At 46.0% G+C, this 16,021-nt stretch overlaps 1 protein-coding gene across 1 annotated transcript; it reads right to left on the bottom strand.

Annotated features, from left to right (window-relative positions):
- Positions 1-7,264: 7,264 nt before the first annotated feature.
- On the bottom strand, positions 7,265-10,672 carry Ppia (peptidylprolyl isomerase A). The gene is made up of 5 exons (XM_021632741.2): positions 10,527-10,672; positions 8,603-8,633; positions 8,414-8,502; positions 7,814-7,986; positions 7,265-7,607 (listed from the first exon to the last, which is right to left on the bottom strand). The coding sequence occupies exons 1-5, from the start codon at positions 10,593-10,595 to the stop codon at positions 7,475-7,477; spliced, it is 495 nt and encodes a 164-aa protein (XP_021488416.1). The 5' UTR covers positions 10,596-10,672; the 3' UTR covers positions 7,265-7,474.
- Positions 10,673-16,021: the final 5,349 nt, after the last annotated feature.

Below are 16,021 nucleotides of genomic sequence, written 5' to 3'. Positions count from 1 at the left end.
GAATTTTGCTTTTTTAGTGCTTTACAATTTAAGTATGGCCAGGCAGGTGGTGGCGCACACCTTTAATCCCACCACTCAGGAGGCAGAGGCAGGCGGATCTCTGAATTTGAGGCCAGCCTGGTCTACACATCAAGTCTGAGACAGCCAGGACTACACAAAGAAACCCTGTCTCAGGGGATAGGGGTGGGAACTGAGGATGTGTTTGCTTGCCTGCCACAGTACATGTGTACTTCAGAGTCCGTTCTCTCCACCCTTCTGTGGGTTCTTGGCATGAACTCAGGTCATTAGGCTTACAAGCCAAGTTTTTGCCTCTGAGCCATCTTACAGCCCCTAATACTGTGCTTTTCTGCATGAGGACTGAAGATCCAAACTCAAATCCTCATGTCGACATAAGCAAGCACTTCCCAACTGAGCCCTCTCGCTAGACCCATTTTACATATATATATTTTAAGATTTATTTATTATGTTTACAATGTTCTGTCTGCATTACAACTGCATGCCAAAAGAGGGCACCAGATCTCATTACAGATGGTTGTGAGCCACCATGTGGTTGCTGGGAATTGAACTCAAGACCTCTGGAAGAGCAGGCAGTGCTCTTAACCTGTGAGCCATCTCTCCAGCACCCATTTTATAGTTTTTGTTTCTATTTTATTTTTTTAAGATTTATTTATTTATATTCTGCCTGCACATCAGAAGAGGGCACCAGATCTCATTCTAGATGGTTATGAGCCACCATGTGGTTGCTGGGAATTGAAATCAGGACCTTTGGAAGAGCAGCCAGTGCTCTTAGCCTCTGAGCCATCTCTCCAGTCCCTTTTGTTCCTATTTTAAACTATCAGATATAGAAAGCGGTGTTTTTGTTAAGATTGGGGCAGGAGAGATGGTTCTGCAGTTAAGAGTACTGGCTACTCTACCAGAGGACCTGGGTTCAACTCCCAGCACCCATGGGGCTGCTCCCAGTCCCCTGTAACTCCAGTTCCAAGGCATCTAACACCCTCTTCTGGCATCTATGAGTACCAGGCATGTAAGTGGTGCACATACGTACTTGCATATGTAAAATTTATCAGGTGCCTTTGTCTTTATTGTTTGATATCGTGTTAAATAAAACCGTCGTAATAATTATAGGCTTTTAATAATAAATATTATTAGCAATTATTATTTTCTACAACAAAACCCTATCTCAAAAAGAAAAAAGGGAAAAAACCCCAACAATAGATACTATGGTACATGCCTGTAATCCTAGCGCTTGGGTCAATCTTTGCCTACATAGTGAATTCAAGGCTTGTGTGGCTTACATGAGACCCCATCTTTCTTTAAAAAAAAAAAAAAAAGCTTTAGCCAATTGATTTGAATTCTTTTCTAATTTCAAATGTCTACATTTGCATCTAATAGAAAATTCCACTTTACAAACAAATAAGATGAAGGTTCCATAGCTGGGTGGTGATAGCTCACAACTTTTATCCCAGCACTTGGGAGGCAGAAGCAAGCAGATCTCTGAGTCCAGCCTGGTCTACAGAGTGAGTTCCTATAGTAGTAGATCTTTGCTACTTTGTGGATCCTTCTTTATCCTCCCTCATTCCAGTTTCACAGGAGAGAAAGAAGGATAGCGGGGGGCAGGGAGGGAGAGAGATCCCTGAATGTAATTTTTTTTCCTTTTATTTTTATTTTTTGGCCACAGCTACTAACAAACTGCAGCCCTCCTCCCTAAGTAAACAACAACCACCCACCACACCTCTTGGGGCCCTAGCATTTATGTTCCCTCTGAAAAAGTTTCCAGAATTCCAAACACCACACAATCACAGAAAGTAGCTGTAGCTGGCAAAACCACACTACTGCTAGAGCATGAGACAAATCATAGTCAGCTGCTGTGGACAGTCGGAAGCAGCTCCACATCTCTACACCTGGGATTAAAACAAAAGCACAGTCTTACAGCATTTCTGTGTTTTTTAAAGAATCTAGAATTCTCAAAAAATGTCACTAGAAGTTCTAAGACAGTACATAGAGAAACTCTCTCAAAAAACAAAACAACAAATATCTTTTCATAGCTGTTACTTAGATTTCAGTATATTGTTTAATAAAAATTGAAAAATAAAATTAGTCACTTTTCCAAATTAGAAAGTTGTCAGTTTTAGTCTTTTCTTAAACTTCTCCTGTATAGTTTATAACAAGAAAAGAAAAACTTCAGCTAGCATGAGTTTTCCCTGCATCTTCTGCTTCATTGAATGTTGCATTGTCTGTAGCTTGTTAATTTCATGTGGACGAAGTTGCTCCTAGTTTATATGATGGAATTAAATGTATTCTGTGTGAGAAGGGGTGGGCTGGACTAAGCAGTCTGTATGGTTCCCTCAGCACTTGCAATGTTAGAGAGAGCAGCGCCTACATCACAGCCCTGGCCACCCAGGCCACGTGGCATTCTCAGAACCATCCATCTTCTTAGTTTCCATCTAAACAGTGGTAATTGTGAAGGGGATGGCTCCACTTCACACAAAGTACAAGATGACTAAACACAAGAGCAACATGTCTGAGGTAAGAAACGGATGACACTGTTTAACTCAAAGAGTTAAAGAATTGTTTTGTAGCTTTTTCTTTTTCATGCTTCTAGAGTTTGAACCCAGGGCTTTTTACCACTGAACAACATTCCAAACCCTGAATTTTTTCTACAGATAGGAAAGGCTACTCAACATTTTCTTTGAAAACCAACCAGGCATGGTTGATGCACATGCCCTTAATCCCAGCAGGCCAGAGGCAGGGGCAGGTGGGTTTCTGTGAGTTCGAGGCCAGCCTGATCTGTAGAGTGAGTTCAAGGATAGCCAGAGCTACTCACAGAAACCCTATTTTGCAAAACAAAAACAAAAAAGAAAACCAATCATTATGGTTTATATGGACTTACCTATTTTTTTTTTTAAACAATCTTTTCTTTTATGTGCATTGGTGTCAGGCCTGGAGTTACAGACAGTTGTGAGCTGTCATGTGGGTGCTGGGGTTTGAACTCGGGTCCTTAGGAAGAGCAAACAGTGCTCTTAATCACTGAGCCATCTCTCCAGCCCCCATGGACTTACCTATTTAATCCCAAGAATAACTGGGAAATAAACTAATCAGTCTCATTTTTTTTTAATTTTTTTACATTTTATGAGTGTTCTGCTCAAATGTATGTCTATGCCCCATGTACATTCCTGTTGCTATGGAGGTCAAACAAGGTATTGAATCCCTCAGAACTGGAGTTCTGTACCACAGTCCTCCAAAAGAACAAGAAGTGCTCTTAACTGCTGGGTTCTCTCTCCAGCCCCAGGGGTCTGATTTTATAAATTCGGATTAAAAAGTACTTGCCAAGCTCATACACAGCAGTCTGACCTCAAGAATAGGTTCTGTTGGTGCAAAGAGCTTGATTATACAAGGGATTGGGTATGGCTGTGGGCATGCCATGTCAGTTTTTAGTTTTTCTGAAGATGAAGGTAGAAGCATCACAAAGCTCTCGTTCTAGAGTTGTGGGGAGAGCAGACTGTTCAGAGCTTTGGTGGCTTTTCATCTAGTCTCAGGTTTTTCAAACAGCTCATAGATGAGGTAGCTATTAGATACACTTCCTGGAGGCATGGAGGCTTTATCCTTGGTGTGGAGCCAAAAAGTTTGGCTTTCACTGTCCAATTAACTGTGCATGTGGAGCAAGATTCCACTCTAGCAGTGTAAGTCTTTCTTCCCAAGAATGGTCAGTGGGAAAGCAGCACACTGCCAACTGCCCAGAAACCTAGACTACCTAGTTAAGCATGGGTATGGACATGGTGATGAACTGCCGTGGCCATATCCATTGTATAGAATTCAGCAACATCACCTTGGGATCCTGTCATTACCCTGATAAAAATGTTAGCAATTCCAACCCAACTCAAAATGTCTCCTTTCTCTTGACTGGCTGGTACCAGTTCCTTAGTAACTCTCCTTTTCTTCAGGCCACTTTGGGTTGTGACCACATACATACATCTCGATATTTTCAGGGGGATCCAGAAGTGCGTTCACACGCCACACACCATGCTCAGTTCTGATCATGCTCAGCTCGCCTCAAACCCTGATCCTAGGCTCTTAGCCAGCGTCTCCATTCCAACTTAATTGATCTGAGTTGGCTGGAGTGGCCCTGAAATGTGTTTGTGCTTCCAATCCATGCCAGTGGCTAGCTCATCCAGGACAGGGAGCCTTGGGTGTCTGTAGCCGGCTTTGTATGAACTCTGCTGGGTTCTCTCGGAACAAGTTTGATTTTCTGTGACAGTAGGTGTGCTTTCCTTCCTGTGTCTTTCTCTTAACTCCATGTACTGAGATTCTGCCATACACTGTTTCAGAAGGGTTGTTGGTGATACAGAGACTGGCTCTCTGGCTGTCACCATCAAGAAAAAGTGTGGGAAGGAGAAAGTGCATAGGAGCCTTCAGGAGCTGGAAATACAGCTTAGCAGTAAAGGGTTCTCTCTGCTTTTGCAGGGGATCTGAATCAGGTTCCCAGGCCTCACAGGGTTCACAGGGTGGCTCACAACTTCTCATAACTCCAGCTCCATGAGGGATCTGATGTTCTCTTCTGCAGTCCACAGGCAAATGCACTCAGTATACATATGCCAGATTTACATAGACGTCTTAAAAGAAAAATCTGTTGGCCTGAGGTGACCTTGAAAATGATTTGCTACCCTATTAACCCAAAATATCTACAAAACCATGCAAATCATTGTGTTCACTTTAAGAAACCCCGTGAAGGGCTGGAGAGATGGCTCAGTGGTTAAGGACCAGGGGTTCAATTCCCAGCACCCACATGGCAACTCATTAACTGTGTATAACTCCAGTTCCACGGATTCTGACACCTTCATACCAATGCTCAGAGAAAAAAAATAAATTACACACACACACACACACACACGTATAAACACCCGTGAAAACACCTAAGCCATTTTTCCAGCTCCTGGAATGCCTCTGTGCACTTTCTCCTCTCCACATTTGTTTTCAGATATGCGTATCTGAAGAGATGTCCCTTTAAAGAAGCAATGTGTGTCATGCAGGCATTATAATGCTGGAGTTGGTAGGGGTGCCAAGGTCCACCATGGAGCTGGACAACAGGGTCTGTCGTCCTAAATGAGTGCTGTTTTTTTTTTCTGCACATACTTAAAAGTTCTGAGTAATGAATGCTAAACTAATGCTAAGTGTTTAGTTATAGATTCTGTAGTCATTGAACATCCAGGTAAACAAAACGTGGTCATTGAATGACTTAGAGCTTCTCGTCTGATTAGCTCATTCATGAATTCCCCTGCCATGCTGAGCCTACTTCACTGAGAAGGAACAATTAGCTCACTTACCAACTACCTCTCAAGCACTCATCAGCTCTTAGGATTGTTCCTCTTTGACCCCAGAACCCAGCACCTGGAAGGAGGTAGCCTATGAGTTCAGAGTAAATTCCAGACTTACAAAGACTACAAAAAAAGGAAAGCCAAAAAAAACATACCTCTAAACACCAGTTTTGTTTTGTTTCTGTCCTCTTAGTACTTCATCATGGGGATTGAAGTTCAACACAAACTTTTAGGAGACAAAACTATGCAACACTTTAAATAGCTGTATCCAGTCTTTTGTTTGGTCTGGCTTATTAATTTTGAGACAGGGTCTCATTCTATGGGCCATTACTGGCTTAGACCTATGTAGATCAGGCTGGCCTCAAATTTGGGGAGGGGCACGAGCTTATAATTTCTCCAGCCACCTCAAGTTGCTTTAAGAATAAAAAAGTGAACATGCTTGGAGGCATAGCTCAGTGGTGGGACATTCACTTTGTGTGAGGCTCTGGGTATGTAACTACTTCTCATTCAGCTTAAGCTGGTTTGGAACTCATGCAGCTGAAGCTAGTCTCAAACTTGATACATCTTTTATTTCCTAAAGTGGTGAAAGATAGGCCTGTATCACCATGCCTAGCTTGAGGCTGTTTCAATTCTCAGGAAGTTACTGTTTAGCTTTTAGGTTGTATCAAGTCTGAGGCCAAGTCCCTTGCTGTTCCAGGTGTACAGCAGACAAGAAACATTGTTTCAATTTTTGAAACAGGGTTTCTCTGTGTAACAGCCCTGGAATTTACTCTGTAGAGCTGGCTCCTCTGCCTCCTGAGTACTGGGATTAAACGCATGCACCACCACCTGGCTCTTAAGTGTTAAAAACACACACACACACAAAAACCGAAAATACCCTAATGTGTGTGTGCACGCATCTCTGTATATGAACCATGTATACTTGGTGCCCATGGAGGTCAGGAGTGGGCACTGGATTCCATGAATTGGAGTCACAGATGGTTGTGGGCACTGGGAACTTAATTCAGGTCTTCTCCAACAATAAATGATTTTAACCCTGAACTATCTGGCATTTCTTTTTTAAATATTAAAACTGGAGAGACGGCTCAGTGGCTAAGAATATATTGTATATATCCAATATATCCAAGTTTGGTTCCTGGCAACCATATCAGGTGGCTCAGACTCTAGCCACAAGGGACCCATTCCATTCTAGTAATGTGATTCGAGTTGTTGAAAGGGATGTTTAACATTATAATTCCAATTCCAATGTAAATTACATCTAAATGAAGATAACTAAAAAAATAAATCTTAATATAGGTAATCACTGTATGAGATACTGGGGCTGGCAAGGTGACTCAGCGGGTAAGCGTGCTTGCCACCAAACCTGAAAGTTAACCTAAAATCCACATGTATATCCCTACCCAACAGAATACTAACTAAAGTGTTTAGGAGCTAGACAGATGGCTCAGCAATCAGATGCACTTGCAAAGGCCCAGAGTTCAGTTAACACATCAGGTAGCTCACAGCCATTTCTAACTCAAGCTCCAAGAGGTTGGAAACCTCCAGTTTCTAGACACATATATGCACCAAAACAAAAACATAGCCAAGAATGACTTCTCAATCTTGAATATTTTGCCTATATGTATGCCATGTTTGTACACCAGGTACCCAAAGAGATCAGAAGAGGGCAATGGCTTTCCTGGATCTTGAATTAGAGGTGGTGAGCAGCCTCAGTTCTGGAAAAAGAACCAAGTACTAATAAGCACAAATCCCACTCCAGTCCCAAGTGACCTAACTCGATTGGCCACATGTCTACTTGGGTTTCAAGGATTAACCCCATTCTACTCCAGTGGCAGTTAAGACCTCTTGGGTTAGGGCAAACAAAAACCTTACAAGTGCTGCTATCTTCACAGCCAAGTAACCTAACCAGTTGCTTAGAGACCTATACCAATATCCCAGTACAAACAAGGACAAACCGTTCTTATTTATTTTTATTCATAATCATAAACTTAACTCTGCAATCCAACTAGACTTGGAGGGGAATGAGGAAAATATGGAACCCAAAGAACTTCAGCGAGAGCAGAGATCACAGGGTACTTCGAGCAAATGGGATTGGGGTGCTCTCCTGAGCTACAGAAGGAATGGTCTGGTGGGTAAGATGCCCGCAAGTCAAAAGAATTAGTTTAGAGTTGTCCACAGTCGGAAATTGTGATCTTCTTGCTGGTCTTGCCATTCCTGGACCCAAAACGCTCCATGGCTTCCACAATGTTCATGCCATCTTTCACCTTCCCAAAAACCACATGCTTGCCATCCAGCCTGTAGAAGAATGATAACTACTATCAGCAACTAGAGGCAGATTGCACACTAAGATAAAGACAGCTACAATCCAGATACAATCAGCATTCTTACTGGCTTTAACTTCCACTATCTAAGAGGTGGAACAAAAGAAATACTGAACAAGTGACCCTCAGCAGGGCTCTGTTCTCTCTCAAACAGATCATTTATCATGTTTCTTTTCTTACCACTCAGTCTTGGCAGTGCAGATAAAAAACTGGGAACCATTTGTGTTTGGTCCAGCATTTGCCATGGACAAGATGCCAGGACCTGTATGCTTCAGGATGAAGTTCTCATCCTCAAATTTCTCCCCGTAGATGGACCTGCCACCAGTGCCATTATGGCGTGTGAAGTCACCACCCTGTGAACATAAGATAGAAATTTGTTACTCTGGCAGTGTAACTGGAAAGTCTACAAGGTACAGCTTTTATGCATTTTGAATTCTTTGTTGTTGTATGCATATAAGTCACAGGATTTCAACTGCTGTCCTCAAGGGCCATCCACCTTTTGGCAAGTCTTATCGGCCTAGGGCTCAAAGCATTAGGTAGGCTGGCTGACAGTGTCAGAGCATGTGCCTCCACACCCAGAGTTCTGGGATCCTTGTATGGCAGGCACTTGCTTTGAAGAACTGACCTCCACATGTGCACTGTTATGCATGTGCATACCTTCACATACTGGAAAAAAACTATGTAACTGGAAATAAATGGTATAATACTGGCTCAGGTAAGGCACAGTTGAAACATTCAATCCTAAATTAAAATAACTAAAATATTCAGTCAATTTCGTACCTGGCACATGAATCCTGGAATGATTCTGTGGAAGGAGGAACCCTTATATCCAAATCCCTTCTCTCCAGTGCTCAGAGCACGGAAGTTTTCTGTTAGAAACAAAAATGCACACACATATATACTTTCTTCTTAAAATAACTATCCATAAAACTGTTAAATGTTTAAAAAGGGGGGGAAAAAAAAACCAACCTGCTGTCTTTGGAACTTTGTCTGCAAACAGCTGTAAGGTAAAATAACAGCTAATTAACAACACATAGTGACTATGCTCACACCTAATACACTTAGCTTTAGGATTTCTAAATCATAAATTCATTCTTACTAGGAGAGAACACCATTTTCAATTCCTAGTAAAAATCACTCCTAACAACTTTTAAGGTCCTACACGGTCGGGAGAAACATGAGAACCAAAGATATGCAGACTATCCGAAACTGGTCATAACTTAAATAGTGGCAGGCTCCTTAAGCATGACTCAGAGCTTTTAATACATCACACCTACTTCTGAATAGACTTCAGGCTTCTCAAATGTACATCACCTCCAACTTCATGTTGGAATCTAAAATCAAAAATTCTGAAAAAGCACTGTCCCACGATGTATTAGGTAAATAAGCTGTTAGACACTGGCAGTGAAAATGCTACACCTTCAACCTTGTCAGTGTAGCTTTAAGCATCAGCTGAGTGGCCATTTCTTGGTCCCTTACATCCTAGTAGGGGCTTTGACCCTTTCTCCTCAGTGTTTACAAGCCCTGTCATACCTAGCTGAAAACCACAATTTCTTATCAAGTTGCAGCAACTATGTTTCTCAGATGAATATACTATGGTTTAAAGGGTTTTTAATTCCTTTTCTCAGAGCGTTGCAAGTCCATTTTTTATTGCCAGTAAGGCTTTAAAGCCCTTCTTGGCAGCTCCGTCTCTGTTCTCACCTATGGAACTGCAGGTCCTGTCTCACTCCTGTTAAGCTCTGGCTAACCTGATACTAACCTCCTACCCAGTACTAAGCATAAGCCAAGTTTCCACAGGAAACTTTCCCTTGTCAATTATCAGCTCTAACTACAGATAAACGCTGGCTGAAAACTAATTAGAACCTCCTGCACTGGTAGGTGGGGAAATCTAGCTTTGGAATTAAGAGCATCAAAACCCAACCAAGGATAGCTTCTGGAGAAATCGTGTAACAGGATAGACACTATGTAACATTTCACTGTGGCCTAAGGCCTTGTACTGGAGTTAACAAGAACGTTTCATTTTGTAAAAGAAGGACGCCAATTGCTTAGGACACTTTAATTACTAACTGATCTCTAAGCAACCACTTAACATCTCCAAAATTAATGAATTCACTAACCACTGGCAATCCACCTTGGTCAGTGCAAACCGGCAGCGTGGCCAGTCATAACATGTCTGTTCCACAGAGGGTGATCGGGAGGGGTTCCAGAGCGCCTCCCCCGCTGCGCCATCACTGCGACGGGAGGCGGTCCTTGAGTACCAGCAAAGGCCAGGCCTTTCCCGTTTCCGCTGGGGGGGGTGGATGTGGATGGAGTGTTTTGGGCCTCTAAACAAATATTGCTGCTTCTGACCAGACGGAGAAACGCTCGAGTCATGGTCATAGAGCACAGCCTGTTACCAAACCCCGCATTAGGAAGAACCCCCCGAGTCACCCGGACTAACGGGCACGCTCCGGCTCGCCGAGCCTTCGTCCTTGAGACCTTAGGCAGGGTCTCTGCCCAGATGCAACCAAAAGGCAGCGGCTCGGGGAGGGTGCTCGGGGAGAGGCCCCGGCCGCCGCACAGCAGGGCGGAGCCCAACGGCTCCCCGACGGGAGAGGCGCGCCGAGCACGTGCGCCCGGCCTCGTGGGGCCCCACAGGGCCCCGCCACGTGCGCCCGCGGGCAGGCCGGGGCGGGCGGGGGAGGCGGCGGTCCCCTCCCCCCAACGGCCGCGCCCGGCTTTGTCCGCCGCCCGCCCAGCCTCCCCGCGCCTCGCCGGCCTCCCAAAATGGCCCCTCGTCAGGAAATGGCGCCGCCGCCCGCGCTCGCTCCCCAGGAGGGTCGGCCCGCGACCGCGGGGGCCTCCCCCACTCCGCCCCCAGGACCCCACCCCGGAGCGTCACCGCCCACCCCACCTCGAAGGAGACGCGGCCCAAGGGCTGGCCATCGGCCTCGATGTCGAAGAACACGGTGGGGTTGACCATGGCTGCAGCAATAGACGACAGGGGACAGCGGCGTCTGCAAAGCGGCACGAGCCTGGCCGCCGCTTTTTTTATACCCGGCCTGTGCCCCGCCCACTGCCCGGTCGCGCGCCCGGACCTGGGTCAATCACAACTGCTTCCCAGACGGAGTGACGGGGCGGCGGGCCTATGGGCGCACGCGGACTCGGGCGGGGCGGGGAGCGAGGCGCGCGTGCGCCGTAGCGCGCGGAGGCAGGTTCCCGCCCGCGGGCTCCTACCGAGGGCTTGCGGCGCGGTGGGTGGGGGAAGAGTCGCAGGGCAGTTGAGCAAGGTGGCCACGCAATCTGGCAGTCCTTAGGAGCGTGGCGGGACCTCTGGCCTTCCCCGGTGATGATGGGGATCTTCCCATTGCACGGAGGGAGTAACTGAGGCAAACGTGGACTTCAAGGTCGAGCGGCCCTTCAAGGTCGGGCGGGGTCCCGTGGCGCGGCCTTCGCTGCGGAAATGGGAACAGGCATCCCTGGGCGGAAATCCAGGACCCGCATTGGCATCCTACGATGGCAACCGCTTCCTGATAGGTTCCTTTGAGACCCTCCGATTTCCTAAACTCTCAGGAACGGGAACAAGCAGCCCCCTATTTTAAAGATTTTGAAATAGTTTTTAAATGTCCCACTTTCCAAAAATAGCCTGAGTTTTCTCCAGGAGGAAGCTATTTAAAAAGGATCCTGGCCAGAGTCTACCTGTAATTTTTTTTTCTTCCTCACAACAAGGTTTTCTCATTTCATCATGAGCCCTGAGGTACATTTAGTACGAGTGATTCGCGGCTTGGTGGCACACGCCCGTAATCCCACCCTAGGTAGACAGAGACCGGACCGCAGTGAGTTCCAGACAGCCTGAGCTGTCTGTGAGACCCTGCCTCGAAAACAAAAGAACAACAAAGCATGATTATGGCAAAGTCACTGCTGCGGAGGATCCTTCAGCAGCTCACCAGCAGCGGCTCTGGGAGTCGGCCTCAAGCTGTAAGGCCTTAGACACAGAACCTCAGGAATGTGGGTCTGGCCATGCCTTATTTGGATGAATCAGACCAAAAGCACATTTGGTTGAACTACAAAGAGTCTTGATCGGCCGAACTGGAAATTTCTGTGCCAGTGTAGCTTTTATTCATATAGCATTTATAAATGTGCTCTCAAAATTGTCTCTGACGGTAAAGTGCTTCCAGTGCAAGCTTGAGGACCTGCTTTTGGGTCCCCAGCACCTGTGTAAAAGCCAGGCCATTGGAAGAGTTCTGTAAGCCCACACGTGGAGGGAAGGGAGACTGGCTAGCCAGTCAGTCAAAGCTGAACTCCAAGTACAATGAGACGCTGAAAATTAAGAGAGAGACAGGGATGGGGAGATGGCTCTATGGTAAAGAGCACTTGCCATCTCACAGGCTCATTGCCTTCACTTGAATTAATTAGTTCTTGTTATGGTTGAGATTTAGGAATTCTTTACATAGTCTGGGTTTAATTTCTTATCAGACACAATTTACTGATAATGTTCCCCCATCCTCCCCAACGAGCCAGCAAGATGGTTCAGCAGGTAAAGTTGCCATCCAACTTCCCTGGAGCCACATAAAAAGCCAGGTGAAGTAGCTTACATCTGTGGTACCAGCACTCTGAAGGTGAGGTGGGAGCAGAGATAGGAGTGAGCCTCTGACAGATCTCTGAGAGACCTCGCCTCAAAGCCGGGTGGGTGCAGAGACACTTAGAGGGACTTGAGTTAGACCTCCGGTACCCACACGGAAGAAGAGGGCAGGCTCTCACAAGTCCTCTGACCTCCACATGCAGTAATTTGTTAAATAAAGATAAATGTTAAAAAGAGAGAGATCCAACCTGCAAAAAGGTTTTTTAAGTTCCACATGTGCCCGCTTTCTCTCTCACACACAAGTAAGTAAATAAATGTAAACCCATGTACATAAATGTGAACACAGATAAATAGATAAAGGTGCCCCACACACAATGAATACATATGAGTGCTAAAATTATGCCACCATCCCCCGTCTATACAGTGCTGGAGCTAGAAGCCAGGGTCTGTGAACAAGGCACCTGTAGCAAGACCCTGAACCACAGCTTACTTGTGTTTGCTCTTGGAGACCATCAGACCAGGCTCCCAACAATTCATGAGGGTTCTGGCTTCTCTGTATCTTAATATTCATTATTCTCTCCTGAAAACCCCTAGAAAAGAGTATACCTCAGTTGTTCAGCACTGACTTAGCACTGAAAGGGAAGGGCTTGAGCCACACGCAGCCAGGCACAGCTGCCAGGCAGAGGAACTGCTGGGAACTGGCCAACGTACCCAATCCTGCACTGCCTCACACAGCCTGTGACAGGGGATTTGAGCCTTTCCCGAAGGCATAGGCACTGGGGCTCGTGTTATGGGGGACCTGGGAGAACTACCTGGGATTTCCCCAGGGGCTACACTGATTGCTCCAGATCAGCCATTACCATAGGAGGGGAGAAGGACAAGCCAGGGAGATGTCATCCTTAAATAACTGAAATCTAGTCCTGATGTCCCTCCACGCAGAGTGGACGGACTTGAACCCGACACTAACAGACTGCCAGATGAAACAGCATACAGTTTTCAAGACAGAGCTCTCTCGTCTCTATTTTTAGGTGGAGAGGACAGGATCTTGCTATATATATATATATATATATATATATATATATATATATAGTAGCTGGATTAGATCTCACTCTGTAGCCCAGGCTGGTCCTCAAATCAGAGCCACCCTCCTTCTGAGCCTCCTGGAAGCTGGGGTTACAGGTTAGTGCCACTGCCTCTTCCCAGGGGCTTTTGGCCTGTCTCAATTTCAACAACAGCTCGCCAGCCCAGCATCCTAGCTTGTTCTTGGGGAGTTCCTGCAGCAGATGTGTTCCAGGTGGAGCTGGTCCACTCCCAACCTTGGGCCTGGGTAGCTCTGGCATAGAAAATATTGGTATTTTCTTCAAGAAATCGGATCCTTCCCTGGGACCTTTGCTTAAATACTGGGAAAGAGATGCTCTCTGTTCCGGGGTGACTGGGACGTGGGGTCTTTCTCCAATGCATTCACAAATCCTTATCTCTAGGTAGGTTGGAGTCACTCCTGACCTGGGCAGCACCACTTTGGAACTCTTAGCTTAATCTTCTGCCTCCAGCAGCTTTTCTTCCACCAGGACAAACTATAGAGGTCTCCCTGTCTCAAACATCGTGAGAATTTTCAGCACACAGCAAAGCCTTAAGCTGGGTGTGACAGGCGGCCTCCGGCTGTGCTACCTGTGCTGTTGGCAATGCTGCGAAGGCCCCAAGGGGGCAGCACCCAAGCACAGCACTCTCCCTCCACTTTTCTTTGGGACCCTGTCCTCCAAGAGCCAATCTCCAGGGTCAGCCTGGACGTAGCTGCCCCTGTGTATGAGGCCTGCACTCTGGATTCTGCCCATTTCTCAACATTACTCAGCTGAAATAGCAGGGTAGACCTGGAACTTCTTCCAGAGAGCACAGCTGTGCTGACCATGGCTAAACGTTATGTTGCTTATGTATAGGGGGGATGGGCAAATTCCATACCAGCTGTTCTGGGATGGCCAAAATCAAAATATACATATGCTTTTTTTTTTTTTTTTCCTTTTCTTTTTTCTGGAGACAAGGTTTCTCTGTGTAGCCCTGGCTGTCCTGGAGCTCACTCTGTAGACCAGGTCAGCCTGTCTCTGTCTCCCAAGTGCCAGGATTATAGGTGTGCCTCGCAACAGCCAGACATATGTCCTTTTTTCAAAGGGAGGTTTCTGTACCTGCCAAAGTTTGGAACTGCAACCAGAAGAACCAACTCTAGCTAAATGGATCAATGGATTTATTGAAAGGCATGCTAACAACTCACAATGCATTGGAAGAACAAGAAAATCAAGGTTAGAAAACAAGTGCTGGAGTCCTCACACCCAGAGCACAACCAGAATTTTCCATCATAATACACTTATTGAGGATGCAGCTTCCACCATGGACACACAGTGTCCAAGCCCGGCTTGGCTTGCTAGCAGTCATTAGCACAGGAATACAGAGCCCCAGTCCTCACTCACTGGGTTTTCCAGTTTCCTTTCCACTGCTGTGATAAAACGCTGACCAAAAAGAGCTTAGGGGGAAAATAAAAAAGAGTTTAGGGGGGAAGAAAGGGCTTATCTAATCTTATGCTACCAGGTCCATTATTGCAGGAAGTTAGGGCAGAAACTAAAGCAGGATTTTTTTTTTTGCGGGGGGGAATACTGCTCACTGGCTCATGGTCATGGTCAAATAGCCTTATACAGCCCAGGACCACTTCCCCAGGGATGGCGCAGCCCACAGTTGGCTGGGCCCTCTCTAGTCGGCATTAAGACGATTCCATGAACACACAGCCACATGGCTGTATGATATCGACAATCCCCAACCAAGACTTCCTGCTGAGTCTCACAAGTCACCAGTCCTAGCACAGCAGACTGGCAAACACTTCCACCTCTGAACATGCAAACATTCACATCCATGAGCATTCTGGGCAGACTAGCAGGTCACCCCAACATGGTGAGGTACGGACCTTAGCACTGGCCATGCTGAGCTGGGGCAATCAGTCAGGAAGAATGTGACCCCAAAGAGTTCCCTGCCTAGCTAGAAAAAGAGAGCAGGGTCCCCCGGGCTAAGACTTTCTCCCCTCTGTGATACCAGGGATGGAAGCCACAGCTTTGCATTGAGCAAGTGGCCTGACACCCAGCTGCACCCTGTGCCCCTACGCGTGGTGTTTAAGCACACTCCAGACCTGCCTCCTGACTGACAGGAGGGGCGGTGATGATAAAGAGTAGAAGACTCTCAGTGGGACACTCAGGGGATGGTCTACAAAGAAACATGCTTGAACGGTGGAAAAGTTGTAGATGTAGGGGCTGGAGAGATGGCTCAGAGGTTAAGAGCACTGATTGTTCTTCCAAAGGTCCTGAGTTCACTACATGGTGGCTCACACCATCTGTAATGAGATCTGGTGCCCTCTTCTGGTGCACAGGCATGCTTGTAGGCAGAATGCTGTATAAATAATAAATCTTATTTAAAAAAAAAAAAGATGTAGTACATAACTTTTAAGGAGATTATTGTGGTTTAAAAAAGACTAACATCGGGCTGGAGAGATGGCTCAGCGGTTAAGAGTACTGACTGCTGTTCCAGAGGTCCTGAGTTCAATTCCCAGCAACCACATGGTGGCTCACAACCATCTGTAATGGAATCTGATTCACTCTTCTGATGTGCATGAAAACAAAGTGTTCATATACATAAATAAATAAATCTTTAAAAAAAAAAGGGATGAGCCATCAGCCATCTTCTTAAAAAAAAAAAAAAAAAGACTAACATCAGATTATATCTGACGATCAGATGGAAAATGCGAGCCTTGATCAGAATGTGGGCTAAAATGGGCGGTTATGATGGTGTGAGTA

The sequence above is a fragment of the Meriones unguiculatus genome, chromosome 12, assembly GCF_030254825.1.
Source record: "Meriones unguiculatus strain TT.TT164.6M chromosome 12, Bangor_MerUng_6.1, whole genome shotgun sequence".
NCBI classification, from domain to species: Eukaryota; Metazoa; Chordata; class Mammalia; order Rodentia; family Muridae; genus Meriones; species Meriones unguiculatus.
The sequence above is the reverse complement of the archived record's forward strand: the minus strand, read 5'-3'. Positions and strand labels throughout refer to the sequence as shown.